Genomic DNA, 25,679 nt, shown 5'->3' with positions numbered 1-25,679 from the left:
CATGTTTCAAATCCCTTTGTATTCTAATTTTTTAGCTTTTTTTGGGACACCTTTCGATTTCATTATTGTCATGGAGGTATCTTTATCATACACCTACACTTTTGAATAAGATTATTATAATATCATTTCAATTTGTTTATTCCATAAACTAATTGTAGGTACTTTAGTTTCTGCCTATTCTAACCTTTCATCATAGTTTAAAAGTTATTCAAATATAAACTTAATTTGGAAGTTCAGCAGTGGACGTCGACCGGTTGATGATGATGATGATGATGATGGCTATAAACCTACGCGATAATCTTACGCTAGTGAAACCGAGGGGTACAGCTTTTTCCAAATAAAAAAAAATATAATAAAAACAAAAAAACGTTGGAACGAAAACCCTTAAACTGTAAACAGATGACTAGTACGATAGGGTTTATCCAAAGGTTGTCTGGTAGATATTGCTATAAGCAATAAGACCGCCTTTGCACATACTTGTTTTCTATGTTTTCCTTTGTTTTCTTTGTTATTGTTTTTGTTTTGTGCAATAAAGTATAAATAAAATAAAATAAAATAAAAAAGTTAGTTTTTTTTAAACCGACAGTATTTTCGTAAAATTGTCATCGTAAATTGTCCAGTGTAAAACACGTACCGGAACGTAAATCAGCGCGTACGCAGCCTGCTATGAATCACGAATCAATTGTTTATTTGAATGCAAGTTCACAGAACTGCGACTAGTTGCCGAAAGTAAACTATTTCGTATTTTCCCGGTCACGCCCGCTTGCAACACTGCCGGCTACCGAGTTTAACCAACAGTTTAGACACAATGTAATAAACTGAAAAGCTGGAAAATACACTAATCTTTGCGTCAGAAAAAACACTTTTAACTAGCTGACTCGGTGAACTAGGTACAGCCTAATAAAACAAACGCTTTCATTACTTATAAGCTAAAAAAAAATTCTATTTATACAATTTTCGCTAATATCTTTGTAACTAAACAAAAAATACTCAAACCGGTCAAGTTCAAGATTTAGCAGTACTAACGAACTGCATCTTTTATGAAATTGAACAAACTACCCACCATGTTATTAACTCATTAAGTTTAAATTAACATTTTTCATAATGCTTTTGATTAATAATGTTTAGTTTATATAATTATAAATCTAATAGTCTCTCATAGCAATTTAATGCTACTTTTATCTACGTATATTAAAAATATTATAAACAGACAGGTATTTTATTGTATTACCACATATTTATTAACATAAAAGAAACCTGATTTTAATTTATGAAAATAAACGTTCATTAGGTTTGTTGATATGTCAACAACATAAACACTGGACAACTCCGATGACAGATCGTAACACCACTGTCACACTTGTCTCAATTCAGACTTTAATAAGTTTCTGTTTTTGGTTTGAATTTTAATAGTTCATTCTAATCTAAGTAAGTTACAAAAAAATTAATTAAAGATCCGAGTGCGTAAGAAAATAATACATTTACTCAATATTTCCCATAACTGAGACGAATCTCAGACAAGTATTTAAGTATTATGCTGACATCCGTCAAACGGTTTGGGTGTAAAGCGTCAAATAATGACACATAGGTAAGTCATACGTTCGGAAAACAATCCTTCTCGGCAATCAAGTTAAAATTAGTACACAAACAAGCACTGAACAAAAATCCAAAAGCTTTATAATCTAAAAAGCTATTCTACTTAATTACTTACGCAGGTAGCGCTTACAGGATCTACTAATGAATAACAGCAGCGTTACAATCTGTCAAAGTAGTGATTCTCTGTTTAAGTGATGTGTCATGTGACAGTTGTTTACCTGAACGTTTGTTACGATACCTCGCAAGCGTAGATGGTTTTCGACTATCGAACTTACTCTAATGTTAGAGTAAAATGGATGGACAGGCGTAATTTCCGTACTTTTAATTCAAAAAATTTACAAAATTCCCGTTGGTTATTAATGATTATTTATGTATTATCTATACTAATATTATAAAGCTGAAGATATTGTTTGTTTGAATGCGTTAATCTCAGGAACTACTGGTCCGATTTGAAAAATTCTTTCAGTTTTAGATAGCCCATTTATTGAGGAAGGCTATATATTACCCCCGTATACCTACGGGAAGGAAAACCAAGCGGGTAAAACCTCGCGGCGTCAGCTAGTTGAAAATAAGTTTGAAAACCATAGAGTTGTACAACCTCGTGCTAAAGTACGCTCTGTACGAAACAAAATCGTCAAATTTTCCCAACCAGCCAACCGTGCAGTGAGTCACAGCCAGTAAGTGTTAGGCTTACATTAAAACACTTGCAATGGTTTTTGTTAACAAAATTTATTCCTTTGTTTTCGTTTTCTAAGGAAATCGTACCTAGAACTCTGTTATAGTTAAGTAAAAGTAAACCTGGACCTGTAGCTCTGTGGTGCGTCGACTCTCTTTCTACAATAACCAACGAAAACTAAATAAAATGTATGGGAATGACAGAGCCGATCGATATCTTGATCACATGAGTTTTCGATAGCTAATGTCATCTAATTTTCGAAGCGTTTGCGATAGTAGAAAAAGTGTCGACGTGCCACATAGTTACAGGTCCTTAGATTTACTGATTATAAATAGGATCACTTGAAGAACCTTTTTAAATAAAAAAAAATTAAAGTTGATCAACAATTGATGGATAAATCAGTGCACACATTTTGGAAGTAGGTTACCAGTAGTTCAATGTATTCGAATTTCAAATTCAAAGTTTAAGGCCTTCAATACAAATTCAAATTAAATAGTTTATTAGGTGCGGTTTAGTGCTCGCTTTTGAAAAGTCAATATTTTCAATACGTTGTTATTTTACCAACGGTTCACAATGCAGACTCTCAAGTGCTTATTTTAAATGAAATTTATACATACTCGTACGTACATCATCATCATTATCAACCTATATTCGGCTCACTGCTGAGCTCGAGTCTCTTTTCAGAATGAGAGGGTTAGGCCAGTAGTTCACCACGCTGGCACAATGCGGATTGGCAGACTTCAGGTTTCCTCACGATGTTTTTCCTTCACCGTTTGAGACTCGTGATATTTAATTTCACATACATACATTTACAGTTTTTGTAATTTATTTATTTAGCCTTAGCTCTCATAAATCGTTGTCATTCTTTTGATATAGTTTGTCATTCGTTCAGTAGATCTAAAGACAATTACCCTTTACAAGCCCACAAACTTTACCTCTTAATAATATTAGCATAGATTACATACATACATATATTTTGTAAGCTACCCGCAATTATAAAATCTTCGCATCAATAAATTTAAAGGTAAAAATATTTTGGGCTCACATTAAACGCTCTGTTAATAGCGCCTAATGGCACAGTAACACGGAGTAACCTAATTCAGAACGTCCAAATGGGATTATATACCAAGGCTAAATTAGGCATCTATATTTAAATTAATTCAAACTCCAAAAATATTAGCAATTCACATCCAATCTAACGGATTTATGACGTCGAAGTTGGGACAAATGTTATGTATATTTATTATTTTATTAATTATAGACAATTTTATAGCGAAAAGAACATTTGGGACACAAATATTATGTGACCTTTTCTGTTACATTTCACTCAATGAATCAAATTAAATTTGTTTATTTTAAATAGGAGCGACTTTACTACTTAGTTCAGAAGTTAGACGATGGTACTGAGATATTTCTTATAACTACTTCTTTGTCTATGTACACAGTAAGTTTGCCTATGCTCGAGTATGTATTAGGTATTTCGATAATTACATTCATTGTACTTTCACCTAGTAACCTTTTTGCGAACTTACATGCATATCTCATCCAAAGGCACGGACATAGACGTATCGCCAAACTGATATCACGTAGACACCATCAGAGTTAGCCCGCTTCCATCTTATTCTGCATTGTCACTTATCTTCAGGTGTGATAGTAGTCAAGGGCTAACTTGTCATAGAAGAAAAAATAAAAGAATTCGTAGATTTCTTTAGGTTAAGAAAAAAACAAACAAAAGATTGTTACTAAATGCAATAAAGTTCTCTTTTTCAACGCAGTCCTGATAATACTCATTGTGTGCTCAAAATAAAACGTTAAGTTATATCGGGTGCGACACTGAACTTCACCCTATACAATTTACATACAAAAGTACTGAAATTGCATTCATTTAAATGTCTAATGAACCAACGTGAATATAAACCGAATTGTTTGATTTTAAATGTAATCAGTTATATTCAAACCTGTAAACTATTTGACGTAAAACAGCTGTAGTTACTCATACTGTATCTACGTTTAAATATAAATAGAAATATATGTACATTCAGTTAAAAGCAAATAAAGTTAGAGCTAAGTAGGTGCCTATTAATAGTCAACCAGCTGGCGTATTCTCTAATTTGGTCTTTATTAACAACGTATTCAAATAGACATCAAATCAACTGAGAAATGTCATCTAGGTACCTACCTTTTATTATTTTTTACAAGTTAACCCTTGACTACAATCTCAACTGATGGTAAATGATATTGAAATCTGCCTACTGATATCTCCAAAGAGTTGTCAATAGGCACCGGATGAGAGTTGTTAAATAAAATCTCAATTTCGTATATGTCAACTAACATACATAAAAGTTAGTGAATTAGCCTGCAGGTAGTCATAATCTATACTAATATTATAAAGCTGAAGAGTTTGTTTGATTGAACGCACTAATCTCAAGAACTGCTGGCCCGATTTGAAAAATTCTTTCAGTGTTTCAGGGAACCACGCGGGTGAAACCGCGCGGCGTCATCTAGTAATCATATAATGTATAGGATGATAATAATATTTAGTACCTAATTACTGTTTTAAAAGACACCTTGAAAATCTCGATTTTCTTCTTGAAGTTTTACAATATTAAAAAAACATGAAAAAATCGGTGTAAACTCCGCATCGGCAGCATGCATTATTGAGTTCCTAAACTGTTAAATAGGTATAACGCCCAAGTAATGAAATAAACAAAAAAATTTGAATGTCCGCGGCTTGAGTTTTCCTCTCATCTTGATAGGTACAGAATGTTTTTGAAGATAATAATAATATTTAGTTTTCAAAGACACCTTCTCCTCCGTTTACAAAAAAAAAAAAAAAACACGAAAAAATCGGTGTAAACTCCGCAGCGGTCGCATGCATTGAGTTCCGAAACTGTTAATACTCGTATAACGCCCACGTAATGAAATAAACATAAAAATTTGAATGTCCGCGGCTTGAGTTTTCCTCTCGGAGATTTTTCTGGCGGGCGGCGCGCACGCGTGGGTGGTGGGAGGCGTTCGCCAATCCGCTGCCAGCCCGTCCCACGGCTCGCGTCTAGTATGCACGCCTTTTAATCACATTTACCTAACTTTTCAAAACATCACACAAATTTGATTTGCTCTCCAGACAAAACCAGACAAGTCTGTCGGTTCCAATACACGACTTGCAAACGAAAAGCTTTTCAGCAATGGAATACAGCAATAGGTACGCGATATTACAGTTCGTTTCATGTAGGCTGGTGCTTTGGCTGTGGCTAGTTACCACCCTACCGACTAAGAAGTACCGCCAAGCGAATTAGCGTTCCGGTACGATGTGTAGAAACTGAAAGAAGTGTGGATTTCATCCTCCTCCTAACAAGTTAGCCCGCTTCCATCTTAGATTGCATCATCACTTACCATCAGGTGAGATTGTAGTCGAGGGCTAACTTGTAAAGAATAAAAAAAAAAGGATGGTGCGGGATTCACGATAATACATATTATGAACGTCATACAGCACACACAAACTTTCACCTATACAATACTTATTAGTGTGAAGTACTTAACGATACTAAATTCATTTACACAACAGTAAGACTTCATTTTTATCAGCTGATTAACAGCCTACTTGACGTGCAACTTACCATTTTCATTAGCATGTAGAATTTCGAAGTCAAAATGGGGTCAACCTTGGCAATAATTGACGTATCCTACCAGTACATTGTAATATGGTGACAACATAACTTAGCGTTCGCTCGTGCACCTAAATGTGGTAAGCACTAGAAAAAGCAGTGCATTTTTTGTTACTCCTACATAATCAGCAATTCCTTATTTGTCTACACATATTATGGTATTAACGAGAATATCTGTAACAGTTTTCTTGCTTAGATACCTAGGTATGCGTTTAACGCAGACTACCGTAAATCTTGCTAGACTGCAAGGCGTGTGTCTTAATTAAGCCAAAAAAACGTTTGGGTTTCGTACTTGTAAAAGTGCGTGTCTTGTAGACTTACGGCAATATGCAATCAACTTACAATAACTCGTATTTTAAACTAGGTGTTTCTTTTTACCGATATTTAAAATTCTATCAGTTGTTTATAAAATTGATCGTTGTTGGAAATTTTATTGAGAAGCCTTACGACAAAAAGTAATTTAGTAAGTACTCTAAATATGGTTTAGAGCAAGCTATAATGGTAATAATTAAATAAATTCTAGTTTCGTATAATTATATGGTCAAATTGGTAATATCCTTTCCGAATTTGACTAATTTTATGAGCGGACTGAAGGCGGTCGTTTAAAAAACTCTTATCTACTATAAACCCCCTTTTAAAGATTTTTTCTACCATTGTTTTTATCAGTTATTACGTACGAGTACTTACTTGTTTTAAATTGGTTTCCCTTGCAACTTGTTCAATTGTTATTACTTTAACAGATATAACTGGATATTTAGTCCTACTGGCATAGATTTATCGTGAATCTAAGAGTAGGTATATCATTTTGTAAGTCATCAATTTCATTGATAACCATATGCTTCAACACATGAAAATGATTGTATTTTCCGGAATAACTCCCTCAAACTTAATCGTCATTGACGTCCACTGCTGGACAATTGGACATGGGCTTTACTCGTATGTAGAGACTTCTAAACACCACATCACTTTAAGGCTTGCTCGAAAGAAGTGTTATACATGGTATTCTTTGTAGTATTTGCTTATATCGTGCTAAGTTTAATTTGAATTCATTCAGTAGTTTTGGAGAAATATATTTAAAAAATGCTTGATGTTAACTTAATATTTAGAAACTTACAATAAAATTGTTGCAAAACACATTATGTTTAGTCTTTAAACTCGAATATTGAAAGAGATATAAAAAAAAATTGGAAGCAAACCTGGCACCATCCAGAATCATAATCTGTACGCTTTTCTGATTTCAAAACCGTGAACAGAATGCGATCCTCATATTAGGCACACCCAACTCCTCAGAGCGCCTAGACTAAAAACTGAAAAAACGTTCTTACACGACCTTCAGTTACACACCAACGCGCTTCGTCTCTAATCTTACAACCAAAACCCAACGGACTTCCCGGTATAGATTGACTGTATTGTTTAAGAATCTCTATCCGTACTAACAATGAGAATCGAAATAAATCCAAGTCCGAGTTACAGTGAGCAGTAATTACGTATTGTGGGCACATTTATCATCGCCCATCGCCCCACGCCGGTCCAACGTTTTAATTGAGCGGCCTAAGGTCAAATCACTTGTGCCGCGGTCGCTGCATTATCTATCCTATTTGTTAGTCTACTGTCTGCCATAGATTAATATATGGTCATAGAGAGGAAACACGAGTTAAATTATTTTACAAATCAAATTTGGTATTTGTTGGACCAATTTTCATCAAAGACATTATAAATGCTGCCTTCTTAGATTAAATAAACTTAAGGCTGCTTAATCGATAAAAGTCGCAAATACATGTATGATACCCATAAAGTAAGGGGATTAATAATTACGATTTTAATGAAATTTTTTCAACATAAAATCATTTCTTTCGCGTAAAAATAAATCGAAGTAGGGATACTAATATTATAAAAAAGTAAGGTTTGTGGTACTGTAGGGGGTATCTGAATCTTCTCTCTGAATTAAAAATTCTTTCACTGCTAGAAAGCCACGTTATTTATGAGTATCAAGGACTATATTTTATTCCCGTATTTGCACAAGAACGGGATCTACGCGGGTGAAACCGCGGCCGTCAGCTACTATACAATAAACTCAATCCCGAATGCATGAAATAACGCCGTTATAACACCTTTATTTTCTAACTAGCGGACGCCCGCGACTTCGTCCGCGTGAAAGTCGTTGTAAACTTTCAACTAACTATCCCCCCCCTAGGAACCCCTATCCTACCCTACCCGATCCCAACCCTACCCCTACCCTACCACTACCCTACCCCTACCCTACTCTACCCTACCCCTGCACTACCTCTACCCTACACTACCCCTACCCTACCCCTACCCTACCCTAACATACCCCTACCCTACTCATTAAGGCTGCACTTTATTTATTCCTCCCACCGCGAGTCGCGTCGAGCGCGGCAACCGTTAACCGCGGTAACAAAAATAATCCTTAAAGCATGAATTAGTATTCACGCGCGATGGCTTAGCGTATTTCATGTATAACTTTGGTGTTTCTTTACCTATTTTTATGATTTTTATGATTTTTCTCTTTTTATTGAATAGGTAATAATGTTAACTTTCTTATTAGGGATGACTGATGAGTGTTATAAACATAAGAGTAGACAAATATAATTAGAAAGCTCCGAACTTCTAAGCTATCGGGAGTTACACGTGTTATTGTGAGTCAACCATAAAAGATAGACATATATATGCTGTTGTGTTTTTATAGATAATTTTAAGGAGAACATTTCCGTCATACATGATTTCTATATAGCTTTAACCATTAGGGCTGTACACGCGACGGAATCTTAAAAAATTGAGTAACTTCTCCCGTTTTCTCAACATTTCTCTTCACTGCTCTGCTCCTATTGATGGTAGCGTAATGAAAAGTATACTATAACCTGCCCAGGAGTATGTAGAATAATTGTACCAAGTTTCGTTAAAATCCGTCCAGTAGTTTTTGTTTCTATAAAGAACATACAGACAGACAGACAGACAGACAGACAGACAGACAAAAATTTTACTGATTGCATTTTTGGCATCAGTATCGATCACTAATCACCCCCTGATAGTTATTTTGGAAATATATTTCATGTACAGAATTGACCTCTCTACAGATTTATTATAAGTATAGATAACACCTTTATTTTCTAAAATAACAAAAAGTAGTGCAGCATAGTTTTATCGGCAATAAGATCGAATAGTCTAAACCGATTGTTCATACGCTCTACTAACACCATGTTTGTATGCTAAATTTGTTTGCATACCGAATTCATACCCAAAGTTATCGCCGACGTGCGAATTGGCCGGCAAACATGAAAACAAACCACGTGTACTACATTGTGGCAGCTCAAAAGCAAAGCTTACGCACAACAACTATAACATTGTTAACAACACCGAATTGTTGTACAAGCATTGTTTCGTATTTGTATCCACTCCCGCGTCACACACGCTTCGGCGAACTCCGAAGCATCCATTGTCGTAATGTTTGTTGATTCGCGCGTTCCGAAAGCCTTCAAAATCTCGTGAAACAAAACACGAGAAACAAACGTGCTCGAACTCGTACACAGACAGACTTAATGAGACCGAATAAATTGTATTGAATACGTGTCTGTATTTTTAAACGTTTACGATCTTTTCCTCGTTTGACCAACAGTCAAAGCGTTTAGTGATATTCTGGTGTGTATGACCAACTTTAATAATTTCTTATAGCGGTCTTACAAGTATATAGTAGATTAAAAGTTTATCTATATGTCTCCCGAGCTATTATTATGGCATACTGCTTGAATCAGTCAACTTACCATTTCGTTTATCAACATTTATTAGGTGTTAGGCTTATCAATAGGTCTTTCGAAATGAATATTCTCATTGTAACTCCTTGACCCTAACAAAAGATGATCCAAGCAATCTTTTTCTGAGGGTTTAGATCATTTCATCTTCCCCGAGTCTTTCATTATCGATAATACGATAGTAACAAAAACTATGGTTTTAACGGGCATATTTGATCATGTAGGAAAACTCCAATCATTGATCTTTTTCTACCTAATACTCTCCCTGTATTACGTACCAACCACGGATTCAAAAAGCGTTTTCTGTTCTGTGATACCTAGTTACTCGTAAAAATAATGATAAAATACTGTATAACTTGCGAAAAACAAAGATATTAAACTAAGAGTAAAATATGATAATACAACGCCAGTTACACTACAAAATCTACATCAATGGTGCAAGTTATTCAGTGTACATGCGGGTGTCCACTTTCCTATTAAGGGGGTCGAAGATTAGAAATTAGAGGCGACCCCGCCTGATCCCGCAGTGCAATTGACACCCACCGCTTAGTACATATTTGCTGTAGCCGCTGGCATTAATTAATATACCGCCACGCGAATTGCTCTTCTGTTTCTCAGATCAAAGGTTTTAAGGAGGACTTATTACTGTAAGTGTTAGTTAATTAAAGATGGGAAAAAGATATAAAACATTTTTTGTTTCATTAAAACATATGTTCGTATTGAGTTAGTACATTAATCAATCAATCAATCAATCAATCAATTTATTTATTTGCAGATACATGCATTATTTATACAGGTGGTCGGTAGATGTAGATGGTAAATGTATCTTGCTAATTAGGCATGCAAATTATTTATTAAGTATTTAATGATTCAAAAGACAATTTCACCATTTAAAATTAGTTAGCACAAAGTTAAAAGTAAGGCCAAAGAAGAGGTACCTAACAAGATGAGATACAATTTTTTTTCAAACAGATGAGAATGAAGTACTTTAGGTACGTACCTAAAGTTCTTAATTCTCATTCTAAAAATATAAAAGTTAGCAATGACCGAGAAATACTTCGCAATGAAAGAATACAAATACGTGAATTGTTTTGGCTAAAACAGACTCTTCGCAGTGGTATGCACAAATATGTGACTGAAGAAAGCATGATGCTACCTAGCTGTCATATAATACTGTACTACGCCAATACTGGTTGTTGAAAAGGCCCAGCACGTTACAGAGAAATGAAATACTAAAGCCACTTTATTTTATAATAAATCAAAATCACCAAAATCAATGGTTAGAATTCACAGTTGTTAATATTTTGATAAGGAAGATACTTGATTATGCAACTGTCAGACAAATTAAACTGGCCAAAACTAAACTTACAATGTATGAAAAATGGTCGGTATCCTTCGAAACAAGCTGCATCAACATCTGATTGAACTTAATCTGCTCTGTAGAGTACTCATAGGGCTAGTTAGCTCATCGTTATGAGCCATGTAAAGATTATGTTACAAATAAATGAAATACGACAAATTTAACGCAGACGATCTCGTTTAGGCAGAGGGGACAAATTGGGCGCGACAATCGAGTTACTTGACCCGACAATCTCCGCTCGACCGCGCGATCAACCGCAAGCTCACTCGCCACCATGGCTCATACTTAAGGGACATGCACATGCAACAATATTGACAACAGGGGCGTATCTACCTCGGTATCAGCCGTATCAATGAACAGGGCCCCAGAACTACCCCTTAAGTGTGAAAAAAAAAAACATATAAAAATTACTTTCATAGTTTATTTCAGTGTTCCACAATGGAACCCATAAAAAAGTATAACATCTTGTGCAGTATGTTACAATAAAGATTTTGGTACCTACCAATTTTACATAGTGATGAAAAAGGTGCGGGGAAAATCATATACTAAAGAATTTTTCGGGATATGCCGCTCTTGTCTATCAATGACTATAATGATTTCATTCTATTCTTGGTGTTTAAAATTACCTACTTAGTATTTCTATTATTTTTTATAGAACTACGTGTGATCAAAAGTCTTACAAACATTTTACTTCAAGTACAAAAATATACACTTCACTTAAATATTGGTCAATTTATAAGATTTATTTACTTAATAAAAAAGTTAAGAGTTCACGATTACATGCGGGCTTTATAAAAGTTTAAACATATAATTGTAATTTTACCTTAAAAAAATTATCTAGAAAGCAAGAAACGAAAAAGATAAGATCTTTATTTTTAAGTAATGCCAGAAATATTAACACATTATTAAATTGTAGAAAAAAAAACAGTGGAGCAATAAAAGACTGCCCTGTGATATATGGCATAACCTAGAAAAAGGCCCTAAGCACTCACTCATTTTGCCACATATCTTCTATAAAAAAAGTATGCATCACTGCTTTTCAGTTAGGACCCATTTAAGATTCTTCTTTATATTTTGTTCTCATAAATCTTATCAAATATTCCCGAACGTACGCTCTATATGCGAAGGCTAAATAAATACCTACCACAGAGCATTGTACACATTGAACTATTGTCCTCCAATATTGGCCGAGTCAACTAGGGTTATTGAATGACACTTACCATACAAAGGGGCTTAGCTGACCAATTCACATGCTCGCCTTGTGTACATTAAAGATTTGATCACCATTAATATGATATTTACTTTGATATTCCTTTAATTTTAAATCTAATTTACATTTATAATTTTGTGATAAGACAAATGTTTAAACTACAACTAATTATTATTATTAACGGTCTAAGAATAAATAAATTAATTAAATATAATGAAATATTACATTATAACATAAATAGAATACAGACAATTTTCTTTGTATTACTAATATTAAAATTTCCTACAAATCTAATTTGATCTTCTTCTTCAAGTCTTACAAGTGGATTAAGTATTCATTAAATAAGTACATTATAATTTTTTATTCACGATTACACATTAACTTTTATTAATATAATACGAGGTACACAACAGTTCCAAAGCCTACTAAAAGTAATTTATTTAGTATTGAGTACAACTTTGTTCTTGTTAAATATTATAATACGTATTTATACGTACGTATTTCGAAAACATTGATCGATGTGGTCAATAAGATACACGCGGTGTCTAAATTTGATTTTTATTGAGGGCAATTCCCGCCCCCATCATCGCTAAGTTAGATTGAATGTATGCATATATGGCCCATTCGTTCACGATAAGAATAAAAGAATTATTATTTATTTTGAAGTTATTGTAGAGCATTTTGTGCCAATCTTATTTGGAGAAGTATTACCGCCATCAATGGTGTGCACAAGGTTTTTAACTAGGGTATGCATTATAATTGAAAATTGGAAAATTCCTTATAATTGAAAATTATAATTTTTTTTATTCTTTACAATTTTCAATTATAATATTCCATTATAATTGAAAATTGTAAAGAATAAAAAAAAAATTTTTTTTTTATTCTTTACAAGTTAGCCCTTGACTACAATCTCACCTGATGGTAAGTGATGATGCAGTCTGAGATGGAAGCGGACTAACTTGTTAGGAGGAGGATGAAAATCCACACCCCTTTCGGTTTCTACACAGCATCGTACCGGAACGCTAAATCGCTTGGCGGTACGTCTTTGCCGGTAGGGTGGTAACTAGCCACGACCGAAGCCTCCCACCAGCCAGACCTGGACAAATTAAGAAAATCTCAATCTGCCCAGCCGGGGATCGAACCCAGGACCTCCGTCTTGTAAATCCACCGCGCATACCACTGCGCCATGGAGGCCGTCGCCTTGTCCAACTATGTATTCTGTGGCCTAACATAGGATTGTATTGAGTCCTTAGGGCATGCAGTGCATTTTTGCATCTATGAAGTGTACGCCATTGACCGCCATGCATATTTTCACCGTCTAGAAGCATTTCTGGGTTCCGATATGAAGGGCATGGTTGACGGTGAAATTACAGAAACATGAAACTTAATATCTACGCCCATCGTCATTGCCACCCTAGGTCCCAAAGTACCAGCGGCCTTTCTTTTCAGTATACCTATCATATTATATGATGCTATAGCATTGGATATAAACTACTTTTTTTTAATTTGCCTTAGGTATATCCTATATATCTTTTGTCAATATAATTTATAGTATTTTCCGAGTACCTATTTAGGAATAATTTCACATTGAAATAAAACATTCAACGGTTTTAGGTTTTAAGTAAGGAAGTAATAATATTAAAAATTATTGTGATTTTTTGAAATTTAGTTATTTTTATTGTTTATTCTCACTTTTTTTGTCACGTAGGCCCGGGCCTACTGGACTTTAGACTAAATCCGCCACTGTCTTCGCCTCAGGTTGATAGACGTTAAATACGGGGCGACACCACTCGGGGACGTATTCCTTGCATGCCCTACAAAGTGTTGTCCTGTTTATAGCCGATGATTTTCCACTTACCTACTTAAAAGTGCGTAATATAGAAATATAGTCACAAAAAAACAATAAACTCCAAAACAAACACTTCATCCAAACCCCACACTTCTTAACAATCCAAATAGGCGTGTGAACTGACAAACAAAAATTCTTATGAATTCATAAAAATGCTTTACAGCTAACTCGTTAACAATACTCAAAGGTTAATACTTATAATAACCACTACACACTCAATTCCCGACCCCTCTGAAACTGTTATTAAATAGAAATGAAGATGTTTACCGCTATTTAACCCTTGAACTTCGGCGTGGCATCAATTTATTAGAATATTAATAAGTATGCATGTTATTAAATTAGAACCACTTAGAGATAAATAGTTGCTCTAACATCGATTAGTAGTTTAATGTATTCAAATTGAAAACAAACACGAAATAAAAACACTTAAAATGTAATATTTATGTTTTTATTTAAGCTGATTAATAAAAATTTATCAATAGCAGCCTAATTATAAAACCAAAATGCAGATTTTCTTGCTGTTTTTCTGTATAATTTCAATTAGTTTAGTGTGAAAAGTAAAAAAGTAACCTTAAAGAGACAGATACTCGTGTACTTATTGTCATTCAAACAAAACAGAATCATTAAATCGGACCACACTGTAAAAATATACGCATCAATATGTAGGTAGGTAAAAACCATCCTCCGCTTTTTCGTCGGTTAAAAATCGATATGTAAGATCGATGTTAGTAGCACTAGGTTAAAACATAAAGGTACTTTGTACCCGACCGCAAAGTTTAGCAAAATTACTCGTCACGGGCTAGCGGTCTTTGTGGGAACCGCGATCTCGGGGGTTAGGGGTGGCGAGAGGGTGCTATGGTGCGGGTGGGGGGAGGGGGCAAGCGAACCGGAAACGCCTGGCACCGATCGGTCCTACACCTGTGGGAATGTTGCCTGCAATTTGAATATTGCTCCCTTGACTCCGTTTCGAAAGCGTTTCCTTGTTCCTTCACGCATTGGTTATCTCTTAATTACTACACACACATAATATCTACTACTTTTCTATAACGCGTTATCAACTGAGTCGTTAGTCATATTTTTAAAATTAAACCTGCAACTTTACATTGGAATAGTGTGGTAGCTCTAAGCTCTAAGTTTCTTAGCTTCGATCTACCACACTATTCCAATTCTATAAACGAGGTATTACTTGTGTGGAAGGCTATTAAATTATGGTTGAATAACTCAGTCGATAACGCACGTACCTATGTATGGAGTCGAGTGTAAAATTCCCTCATAAAATGTTTCTAGGTTCAGACTATGAACAGTGAAAACGCATTGATGAACTATTCCTTCATAACGTAACAAAAGTACGCAAACAAAATGAAAAACAGTGAAGAGTGTTTAGACTAATTCAAAGACAATCATAAAAGAAAATAAGTGTGATATTTATTGATCTTATTTAAAAATAGATAATTAATTTTATTATATTATTATATTGTGAATAACGAATAAATTATAGACTTATATACGTTATATTGTAAATAAATAAACAGTGCTCAAAGACTATAAACAGAAGATAATATAAATAATATAACCACGGTGGAGAAAATTTCCTGGCTTGTAAAGTTCGGACTTCTAGAGCCCGCGGCAAACATCGAAGCGACGGCGGCAATTGCAGGCATGGGAATCAAAGTCATGATGAAAGCTTTCAATAAGCCGAAAGGTCAGTATAATTATATTAATTAACAAAATCTAACTATACTTCATCGTCATCATATCAGCCGATAGACGTCCACTACAGGACATAGGCCTTTTTAGGGACTTCCAAACATCACGATACTGAGCCGCCTGCATCCAGCGAATCCCTGCGACTCGCTTGATGTCCTCAGTCCACCTGTTGGGGGGTCGGCCAACACTGCGCTTACTAGTGCGGGGTCGCCAAAACTATACTTAAATATAGTTAATTCGTCTTTCTGGCAGATAGCTATTGTTATTACAAACTTGTATTTTATCCCCGTTTTACCAAGGACGGTGACGATGATATTTACTAAGGGATCCCCCAACACGCATTGGGGTAGTGTGGTGGGTTTAAGCTCCATATCCCCTCTCCTATAAGGAGGGAGGCCTGGACCTTTAGTGGGCCGTTATTTTTTTATATTATCATCATCATCATCGACTTTCACTGCAGGACATAGACCTTTCGTAGGAATCCACGTAGGAATCCAAACATCATGATCCTGAGCCGCCTGCAACCAGCGAATCCCTGCGACTCGCTTGATATCCTTAGTCCATCTGGTAGGGGGTTCAATCGACTCTGCGCTTTCTAGTGCGAGGTCGCCATTCTAGCACATTACGACCCGAACATTGGCTCTTCGAACTATAAATATTGATTACCAAGGGAACGGGAACTACGCTCGTAAAACCGCGGGGCGTCTACTTATCATAATCAATGTACAAAACTTTAAAATATTAATCAATATGTGTAAATAGTCATAAATAACAAACACAGTCATTGTTTAAAAAAAAAGCACAGACTAAAAATAATACGTCTCAGATAAACTGTCATGTTATTAAAAACAACAGCTGTCAATCACTAATGATAGCGGCGCGGCGGCCATTTGCAGAATTCGAATTTCAAATTTGCAACACTATTGCCGGTTGTGAAAAGGCGATGTATCATCCTCGGTGACGCAACATTCTCGGTTTCCACTGCTCTTGTCCCGAATGTGAAGACTGCGTGACCGCAACACATATACGAACACTTACACTTGAAACGCGGTGCGCGGAGCGGCGTATTGCTGAATGCTTGAATAAACACCCCTAACATTCGTACACTTGAGTACTCGACGGTCAAAAATATTTTGTTTTTTTTTTAAGTTAGCCCTTGCCAGCTTAAGTGACGATGCAATCTAAAATGAAAGCAGTCTAGAGATATAGGTTCTACCCATACCTGTAACGGTTTAACGCATGATTGCCGGAACGCTAAATTGCTTGCCGACGACCGATGCCCAGTGGCACTAACATGCGACGAAATGAAGAGAAATAGACAAAATATCGTCCAATGGCGGCGGGGTTGTCCAGGTCCCATCTCTTTCGTCCTAACGCATTGTAAAATAACGGTATTTCCGGCTGCAACGCCAATGGTTGAATTTTTTTTATAAAGTAAAAATCGGAAAATTCCTTGTACATCTATGTATTATGTGGTCTATGTAACATAGGTTTGTATTAGGATCTTAGGGTAGACAGTGCACTTTTGCATCTATGAAATGCACGCCATTGTATCGTATGAGTATGTAAAAAACAAGTAGTAAATACTTTTGGTTGGTGGGTGGCTTCGGCCGTGGCTAGCTACCACCCTATGTCGTGTAAAAACCGAAAGGGGTGGATTTTCATCCTACTTCTAACAAGTTAGCCCACTTTCATCTTAAATTGCATCATCACTTACCATCAGTTGAGATTGTAGTCAAGGGCTAACTTGTAAATAATAAAAAAAAACCTTTGAGCTTTTATTTTATTTATACTCGTACTTATTATTTATATAACATCATCTGAACGGTAACATTAAGCACGAGCTTTCTTGTAAAAGCTCAATAATTTTACAACTAACATAATCATAAACAGGATATCATTAGCTCTTGATATCTCAGATGTTACTTAGATAACATGTCAAACACAGTTAGTTGACAAGTTATGAAAAAGCTCGTTATAAATAATTAAATAAAAAGATATCACGTTAAAATAAACTGTAGGTCGAATCATTATTTCAAATTAAATCCACTTTTATATTTTTCACAATGATTTATGGTTTTTTCGCGTGTTTATATACCTACATACGAATAAATTTCTTTCGTAAAATCAATAATTTATATTTATTAAAGCACGTATCATTTTATATGTATATCAAAATGGATAAAACGAACTTTTTTATAAGATTATCAGAATATTTTGTGCTTTCTGATATTTTCCCGAAGAAAATCGTCTGGAAAATATGAGAAAGACCTTAAGCCTACCAACCCGCATTGTAGTAGGTAGCATAGAGGTCTCTAATCTAATCTTCACACAAAACCCCTAAATTATTCTATCCCCTTCAAAATTATTTATGGGTAAGGTCGTATCGGCATTTTGGACAATCACCATCATCATTATTATTATCATTATCAATCCATATTCGGCTCACTGCTGAGTTCGAGTCTCCTCTCAGGGTGAAAGGGTTTAGGTCAATAGTCCACCACGCTGGCCCAATGCGAATTGACAGACTTCACATACGTAGAGAATTAAGAAAATTCTCTGGTATGCTCTCACCTCACGATGTTTTCCTCACCGTTTGAGACACGTGATATTTAATTTCTTAAAGTGCACATAACTCATAAAGCACCCCCGCAAAGCACCACAGGGCTATCACAGCTCTTACATACTTCCATGACAATAAAGTCTTCTACACATCAAAGATTAAAAAATTACAGACAGACAGAATGTCATAAAGATACAGGTTTTTCAGATTGTGTTCTTTCATGTAACTCTTGAAACGGCTACATGAAAAAAAAAACTTACACCTCCTCTTTTTTTGAAGCCGGTTAAAAAAGGAATAAATAGCAGATTGTAGACATAAGTTATGGTACTGGTGCCATACGAAAGTCGCAACCCGTAACATCGCGTGCCCACCGACTTGGGGCAGCAGCGGTTGTGCAACCATCATTACGGTAATTATGATCAGCGCATGCTCTGTTGATCTTGAAAGTGAAGACCTTGCCGCGCCGGGCCTGGGAACTGTAGCCGAACATTGTTTATACTCGACCCATAGACAAAGGACAATACCTACTTACATATTTTAACCTATTTTAATGGCCAGAAGCAGGGCCAAGCCTTCCTCCACGAGCCTATTTTAACAGGCGACTTAAAGCTTCAGGCCTCAGGGAGAGGGGTTGGACCTTAAATTCACCGAGCTGGTCCATCGCGCGTCTGCAGAAAACGTGCTTTCCAAGACTGGGCTGGGCCGATTGAGGTTTTCTCAATTGGTCCAGGTCTTGGCCGTGGCTAGTTACCATCTTACCGACAAAGACGTACCGCCAAGCGATTTAGCCTTCAGGTACGATGTCGTGTAGAAACCGAAAGGAATGTGGATTTTCATCCTCCTCCTAACAATTTCCATCTTCCATCTTAGATTGCATCATCACTTACCATCAGGTGAGATAATGTCAAGAGCTAACTTGTAAAGAATAAAAAAATAAAAACACCGGATGTAACCTAACTCTCAACTCAGAGCTGATGATTTTTAGTGATAATTGAAAAGATATGAAAGCTCAATATTTTCCAGGAATCGGCCTCTTGACTGAGTTATGGCCTGTTGTACTATGGGCCTAGGTGCTACGATCATAGCTACGAGTACATATTTTATATCAGGAACGATTTTCTGGCAAAGTGATTTAATCTTCCAGTATGATATCACTTTCGAGCGCTAACTGCTCAGTTGAATGAATGTTTTCAACTTTCAAACCATTCTAGCAACCCTTTACAATCATTAAGTGATTATAATAGAGCTGAATATCAGTGGGAGACGATTACCACTAGCCATTAGGTGACAACCATTATGGTGACTCGTCCACTCGTCATCTCGCGCGAGTTATAAAAAAAATAAACCAGTCATAATAAAAAAAAAACACACGAACAATAGTCAACAGTAGCGACAGCTCACGGGGGCCATAAAAAGTCATAACAATTTGATGTAACAAAGAAGTGGCATCTAGTACAGAAGCCGCTGGTAACGCCAGCCATACACGATCAAGTATAATGTACTGTTATGTTGCATGCATAGATATGTGGGCGGTGAAAAAAAATTACAAATCTATACTAATATTATAAAGCTGAAGAGGTTGTTTGTTTGTTTGATTGAACTAATCTCAGAAACTACTGCTCCGATTTGAAAAATTCTTTCAGTGTTAGATAGCCCATTTATCGAGAAAGACTACAGGCTATATATTATCTCCGTATTGCCACGGAAACTGGAACCACGCAGGTGAAACCGCGCGGTGTCAGCTAGTAGAGTTATAAGTATGTTTTCGATATATTTTTCACTGTTTACAACCCTAAACCTAGGCGTAGCAGGCAAACAGACATGGAGTAGATCTCCAACAAACAGGTGTTCGCACCTTTTACAGTATGCAAATAGCTAGGCGACTGTAAACTATGGAGAACCATTGTACATAAAAAGATGACTCGCCAAGGTCACGATCCTCAAGGACCGACTGGAGACAGAGACAACCCCAATAGCGCTGCATATGATGGTATACTTGACTGTGTGTGGCTGGCGTAACACAGCACACTGCGCATGCGCGGGGGCGTCCATTCACGCAGCTGATTGGCCCATCCGGTGCGCGCTCAATGAGATGATGCGTCCGCGCCGCCTCTGTCATTGAGCAAAGGTCTCTCGCCTACATTCGTGATCAACGCTACAGATCTTTAGATTAATGTGCTCACCATTGTTGGCTACTGTTTCAACTGGTAGAACTAAATACTAGATAGAAGATACAGTCGTTTTTTGCTTTGTTATACTCAATGGTATGTTTTAAGATGAGGCTATTGTTTAGTTCTCTATATCACCTTTGTTATAGGTATACTTTTAACTCTGCAATCTGATCACACAATCGTAAAGTATTCTAAGTCAAGCAACAGAATTAACCTTAAAAGTCAAGCAATTTTAGAACTTTGAACCAAGTACGTAATAGAAACTTTTAACCTCCTTACTGAAACTCTTCCCAGAAGAGAAGCTCCTATTAGGAAGTTAGAACAAATCTCGAACTGAGTGATGATGACCAATAGTCATTTACGTAGTTTCATAATAAGTATGTATATTCATTAACTCAAGGTTCAGTTCTTTTCAAAAGCCCTTCTCAAATGTAAGTAGTTTGTATTATACAGAGATGTATATACCTACGAGATTACCTCACCGCTGATTTGAGTCCAGGCAATATCATCATAATAGTATGTATCTGTATAACAAAGACTCTGTTTACCTCATTTTCTAGTAGAAATCAACGACACAGAGTAAAAAAATCTAGCTCTACGTCGATATCTATGAATATTTTATACAAATTCGAGAAAATTCTACGTCGAATTTGATATGCACACGCATAAAAAATCAAGTTGGCACAGTATAGGAACAAAAGCTGGCGTCATTTTCACCGTTGGCATTGTTTTTCGAACTTGGAACGTCTCGTGACGTCATTATACGCGTGCGTTCCTATTCAAATACACGCCAGTAGTTTACACCTTGTTTGTGACTGTGCCACGAAGTTACAGTAGAATAATAAGGTATATAACAGCTGGCAAGTGCTCAGAGTCACACGGCGGGCGATGGAACGAGCTATGCTAGGAATATCTCTGCGTGATCGAATCAGAAATGAGGAGCTGACGTAGCAGTGGGCGGGGCACATAGTTCGAAAAGCCGATAAATGTTTAGGTCCCAAGGTGCTGGAATGGTGACCCCGCAAGAAAGTGCAGTGTTGCTGGACTGACGAAATCAAGCGAGTCATAGGGATTCGCTGGGTGCAGGCGGCTCAGGATCGTCATGTTTGGAAGTCCCTGTAAAAGGCCCATGTACTGCAGTGGACGTCCATCGGCTGATATGATAATGATGATGATGATGATGATGATGATGATGATGATGATGAATATGATGCCAGCTATATTGCTTAGCTGCACTGCTTCATTTATTTACGAGCAGTATGTCCGTCTGTCTGGGCTATGGTTTGATCTAAAGGTCCAGGCACAATTAAGCTTAACATCTACATAACATCATACATCGCATCAGGTTGACTGGCATAGTGGCAAAGCAGAGTGGCCCCTGTCGTCGATTCTCTTTATCGCTGACGTTGCGAAAACTAGTCAAATATATGCGAATGACATTTGCTATCGACAGATAACGTGATTAAGATCTGTACATTTTTCTAGTTTTCGAAGCGTTTGCGATCGTAGAAAGAGAATCGTCGTGCAACTTGGCTACAGGGGCTAGTGTTTATATCGTCTACTATATGAACTAGGTAGCTACGAACAAATTACGTAGACTCTCATGGTAAAACAGAAACAATTTTTACGTTTTAACTTCATAAACAGGAATTTTTAGTTAGATTTCATATTCATGAAAGCTAAAACTAGATAGGACACTAAGATGAAAAAATACGTTGCAATCTTCTACAATTATTCCTAATTGTATAAGCCTAATGAAGTCGAATAACTTAATTAAGGCTTTAATATATGGTTAAAAGCTTTCATAACTTTAAAACTCCGTAGATTTGTAAAGTTTTATAGCTATATAAGGTGCTTTTCACAGCTGGAAGCTTTCTCGCGTGACGCAAATGGTGCGTGCGTTTCGTTTCGATGTAAATAGCCTCCAACTTCGTAATAATTTCTCCATTAAGTTACTTATTCTTATTAGTAGCACTATTACTATCAATATACAGTGGATACTTCATGTGAGGCATAATATGGTTTTGTTACGCCACCAGGCGATGCTTCTCGCCCAAAACCCCCGATGACGCGGCTGGCGCAGTGGTATGCGCGGTGGATTAACAAGACAGAGGTCCTGGGTTCGACCCCCAGCTGGGCCGATTGAGGTTTTCTTGATTAGTCCCCCACCGACAAAGACGCAAAGTGATTTAGCGTTCCGGTACGATGTCGTGTAAAAACTGAAAGGGGTGTGGGTTTATATCCTACTCCTTACAAAAGGGTTACATGAGCAGCAACTGCTACCGACGACTGCATACCAAATTTTCGTGACACGCGGGTGAAGCTAGCTAATAAAGTCAGGCCGCTCAGAAATTGCATTTCTTACAAGTCGTGATCGAATGGATGATGTAACATCGAACTGCCGTACAAGGTTGCTGAACTGCGCTGTTTCAAGGTTATGCCAACTGTTTGTCTTTACAGTGGTGAGACAAAATAACGAGGCAATCGTAATTGAATGTTTGTCCCATTCGATCACTACCTGTCAGAAACGCAATCTCTGAGCGGACTTTAGTCCCAATACAAACGAATAAAACTACCACAGACAATAAAACGTAATAGTAGATATATACCGCTCTTCTTCACAAGGTGTGAAATAGGTAAAAAATTGAACTTGAAACATTGCGTGACGTAGGAACAAACGTTTATAATTTGCACTTACTCGTATATCGCCCGCACTCGCGTCGGCTTCGTAATTACTCTAATAACTGTTAGTAACGTTTTCATTTGTTGAATAATTGTGGTATATCTTCGAAACTTGGATATGAAGTCCCAGTAGCTCACCGATAACCGGGTTCGCACTCACCATCGAGAGGTCGAGGTTCGATCGCTGGTCTATTGTCGTATCAATTCGAAACATAATATTTTCCGACTTATAAGGAGGCGAAGGAAAGTATTGGTCTAAAATATAGTAAATATTCTTATAAAAAAATCTTGAAAAAAAAAAATAACCGAATTCAAAGATGCATAAAAAGCGAAAAATAACATCCTACCTATGTCCTATCTTTTGATCGGTTTGAAGACGGTGCCAAAAAACAAAATGAACTTCAAGAGTCTATTTGGCATAGTGACCTTAAACGCCTCTGCATGGTCAATTATTGCATTCACTTATTGAATAAAAATATAATATATTTATATTTTTATTTCTCATATTTCAGTTGTTTTGATTTTAACACAAAATTACTAAACCGATATTTGTGAAAATTAAATGGGACCAATCTATATAAGTACTATATTTATATACTATTTCAAACTAAAAAATAATTTTCAAAATTGGTTGATAAATGATGACGTTATGAAGTAACAAAAAAATAAAAAACATACGCGTCGAATTGCGAACCTCTTCCTTTTTTTGAAATCGGATAAAAAAGGACGATAATACGTCTTAAAGTGTTACAGTACTTCTGTTACCAACCTCTGAACCCAAAAGCAATTATTACTACGCAACAAGTGTCTCTCCCCATACCATATTTCAATGTTTACAACACCTGTTGTAACCGTTGACACGATATCCACGGTTACGTACAAAATTACGACTCAATACAACCTATACTGCTTAAAACCGACGATTTTAATTTTAACGGCTTACTACACGACGAGGTCTTATTTCTTATAGGAGAGAAGATGTAGTGCTTTGACCCACCACGCTGTTCCATCCACGGTTTTAGAGAAATAATATTTGTTAGCGATAGCTAATGACCGCAACCGACACTTTAACGAGCCGTGAAATAACACCACCTTCCCAACTCCCAAAATTTCGTAGAACAATGAAAAACTCAGTATTTCACGTCCCGACTCCGAATGCAGGACCTCGTCATCCAAAACCACATGGACTAACCGCTGGACCAAAGAAATAATTTTTAGCGTACATCATCCCACTAATCCTAAACCTTACTAGATAAAATCCTAATAAAAACGCATAAGTTTGTATTTGTACGAGTAACTCTTTAACATCGCGACTACAGCACCGATTTAGATGAAATTTGGAATGAAGATAGATTATACTCTGAATTAACAGGTTGTCCGAAATTGGAAGTTGGAATTATGGTTCCTGCGATGTTTGCGAAAAACTGATAGTAAAGAAATTTGTGTAAACCCTAATTTCACGTGAACGAAGTCGCTGGTATAAGCTAGTGCAACATAATTGCGAATCACAACTAAAGCAAACCCTGACGCCCAATAATTCGTAGTTAGAACGCAAACTTAGGCGCAACCGTTAACGCACTGCGTGCCCGTTAACGCACTACGTGTCCGTGAACGCAATAGTGCGCTATAAAGTGCGCAACAAGTGTTGCTCCCCTCGTCATTACGCCACCTGTTGCCAACTTGCCACCATTTACGTGTTGGGGTGCTTACTGCTTGCGTGGAAAACGTAGGGCGTTTCGATGTTTGATTAGGAATTATGGAAAGTGACCGGTAAATTACGTACTTGAGTGTTTTTGTTGACAATATCGTAATTTAAACAGAGTCGATCAATCACAACTGACACACTTTTTAATCGACTTCAAAAAGGAGAAGGTTCTCAATTCGGAATTATTATTATTAATTCATTATATTTACTTGCTCTAAACTGATATGGTACTTATATATACTGACTCCAATTAGGTATGATTTTTAAATCATGCTAAGTGGTCGGTTGACAAAACACCCGAAAGTAATTACTCGTAGAATGTATCTTTACAGGGAAAAATGCCAATGCTTAATCCACTTATACCTACCTACTACGTAAGTACTATAATTATCTACCTATAATCTAAAATCCGATACGACCATAATCATGAATCATTTAGAAGTTTCTGCTAAGTTTTTTGATAGATCACGTGGTCGTTTTTCACATAAATAAGTATGTATGCAAAATGTTATATAACAAATATACAATATACATAAAAAAAATTCAATTGTTACTTAGTAGTTATTTTCGTACTTCAGTAATCCATATGAAACTTGAGAACGAATCATAATGATTGACTTATCAGAAACAAAGCGAAGGTTGCTAAGGGCTGTCTGTCGAGGCGCATCTCCGGTCCATTGTACCGCTGCCCGTTATCGACGCCATTCACGATTCGGCGCACTATGCAC

The 25,679-nt window shown here is 36.4% G+C and overlaps 1 protein-coding gene across 2 annotated transcripts in view; it reads left to right on the top strand.

Moving 5' to 3' along the window:
• LOC112044315 (ETS-like protein pointed) overlaps nt 1-25,679 on the top strand; it is a 210,684-nt gene that overhangs the window by 113,032 nt on the left and 71,973 nt on the right. Inside the window, exon 2 of one of the 2 annotated variants that reach the window (XM_024080129.2) lies at nt 15,411-15,825. The exons of the other annotated variant lie outside the window; for it this stretch is intronic. Coding sequence (XP_023935897.1) covers nt 15,783-15,825 — 43 coding nt within the window. The 5' untranslated portion in view covers nt 15,411-15,782. The remainder of the gene's footprint in view (nt 1-15,410; nt 15,826-25,679) is intronic. 2 annotated transcript variants of the gene reach the window in all.

The sequence above is a fragment of the Bicyclus anynana genome, chromosome 21 (genome assembly GCF_947172395.1).
Source record: "Bicyclus anynana chromosome 21, ilBicAnyn1.1, whole genome shotgun sequence".
In the NCBI taxonomy this organism is placed as follows: Eukaryota; Metazoa; Arthropoda; class Insecta; order Lepidoptera; family Nymphalidae; genus Bicyclus; species Bicyclus anynana.
Note: the sequence above shows the minus strand (reverse complement) of the source record. Positions and strands in the feature narration are given on the sequence as shown.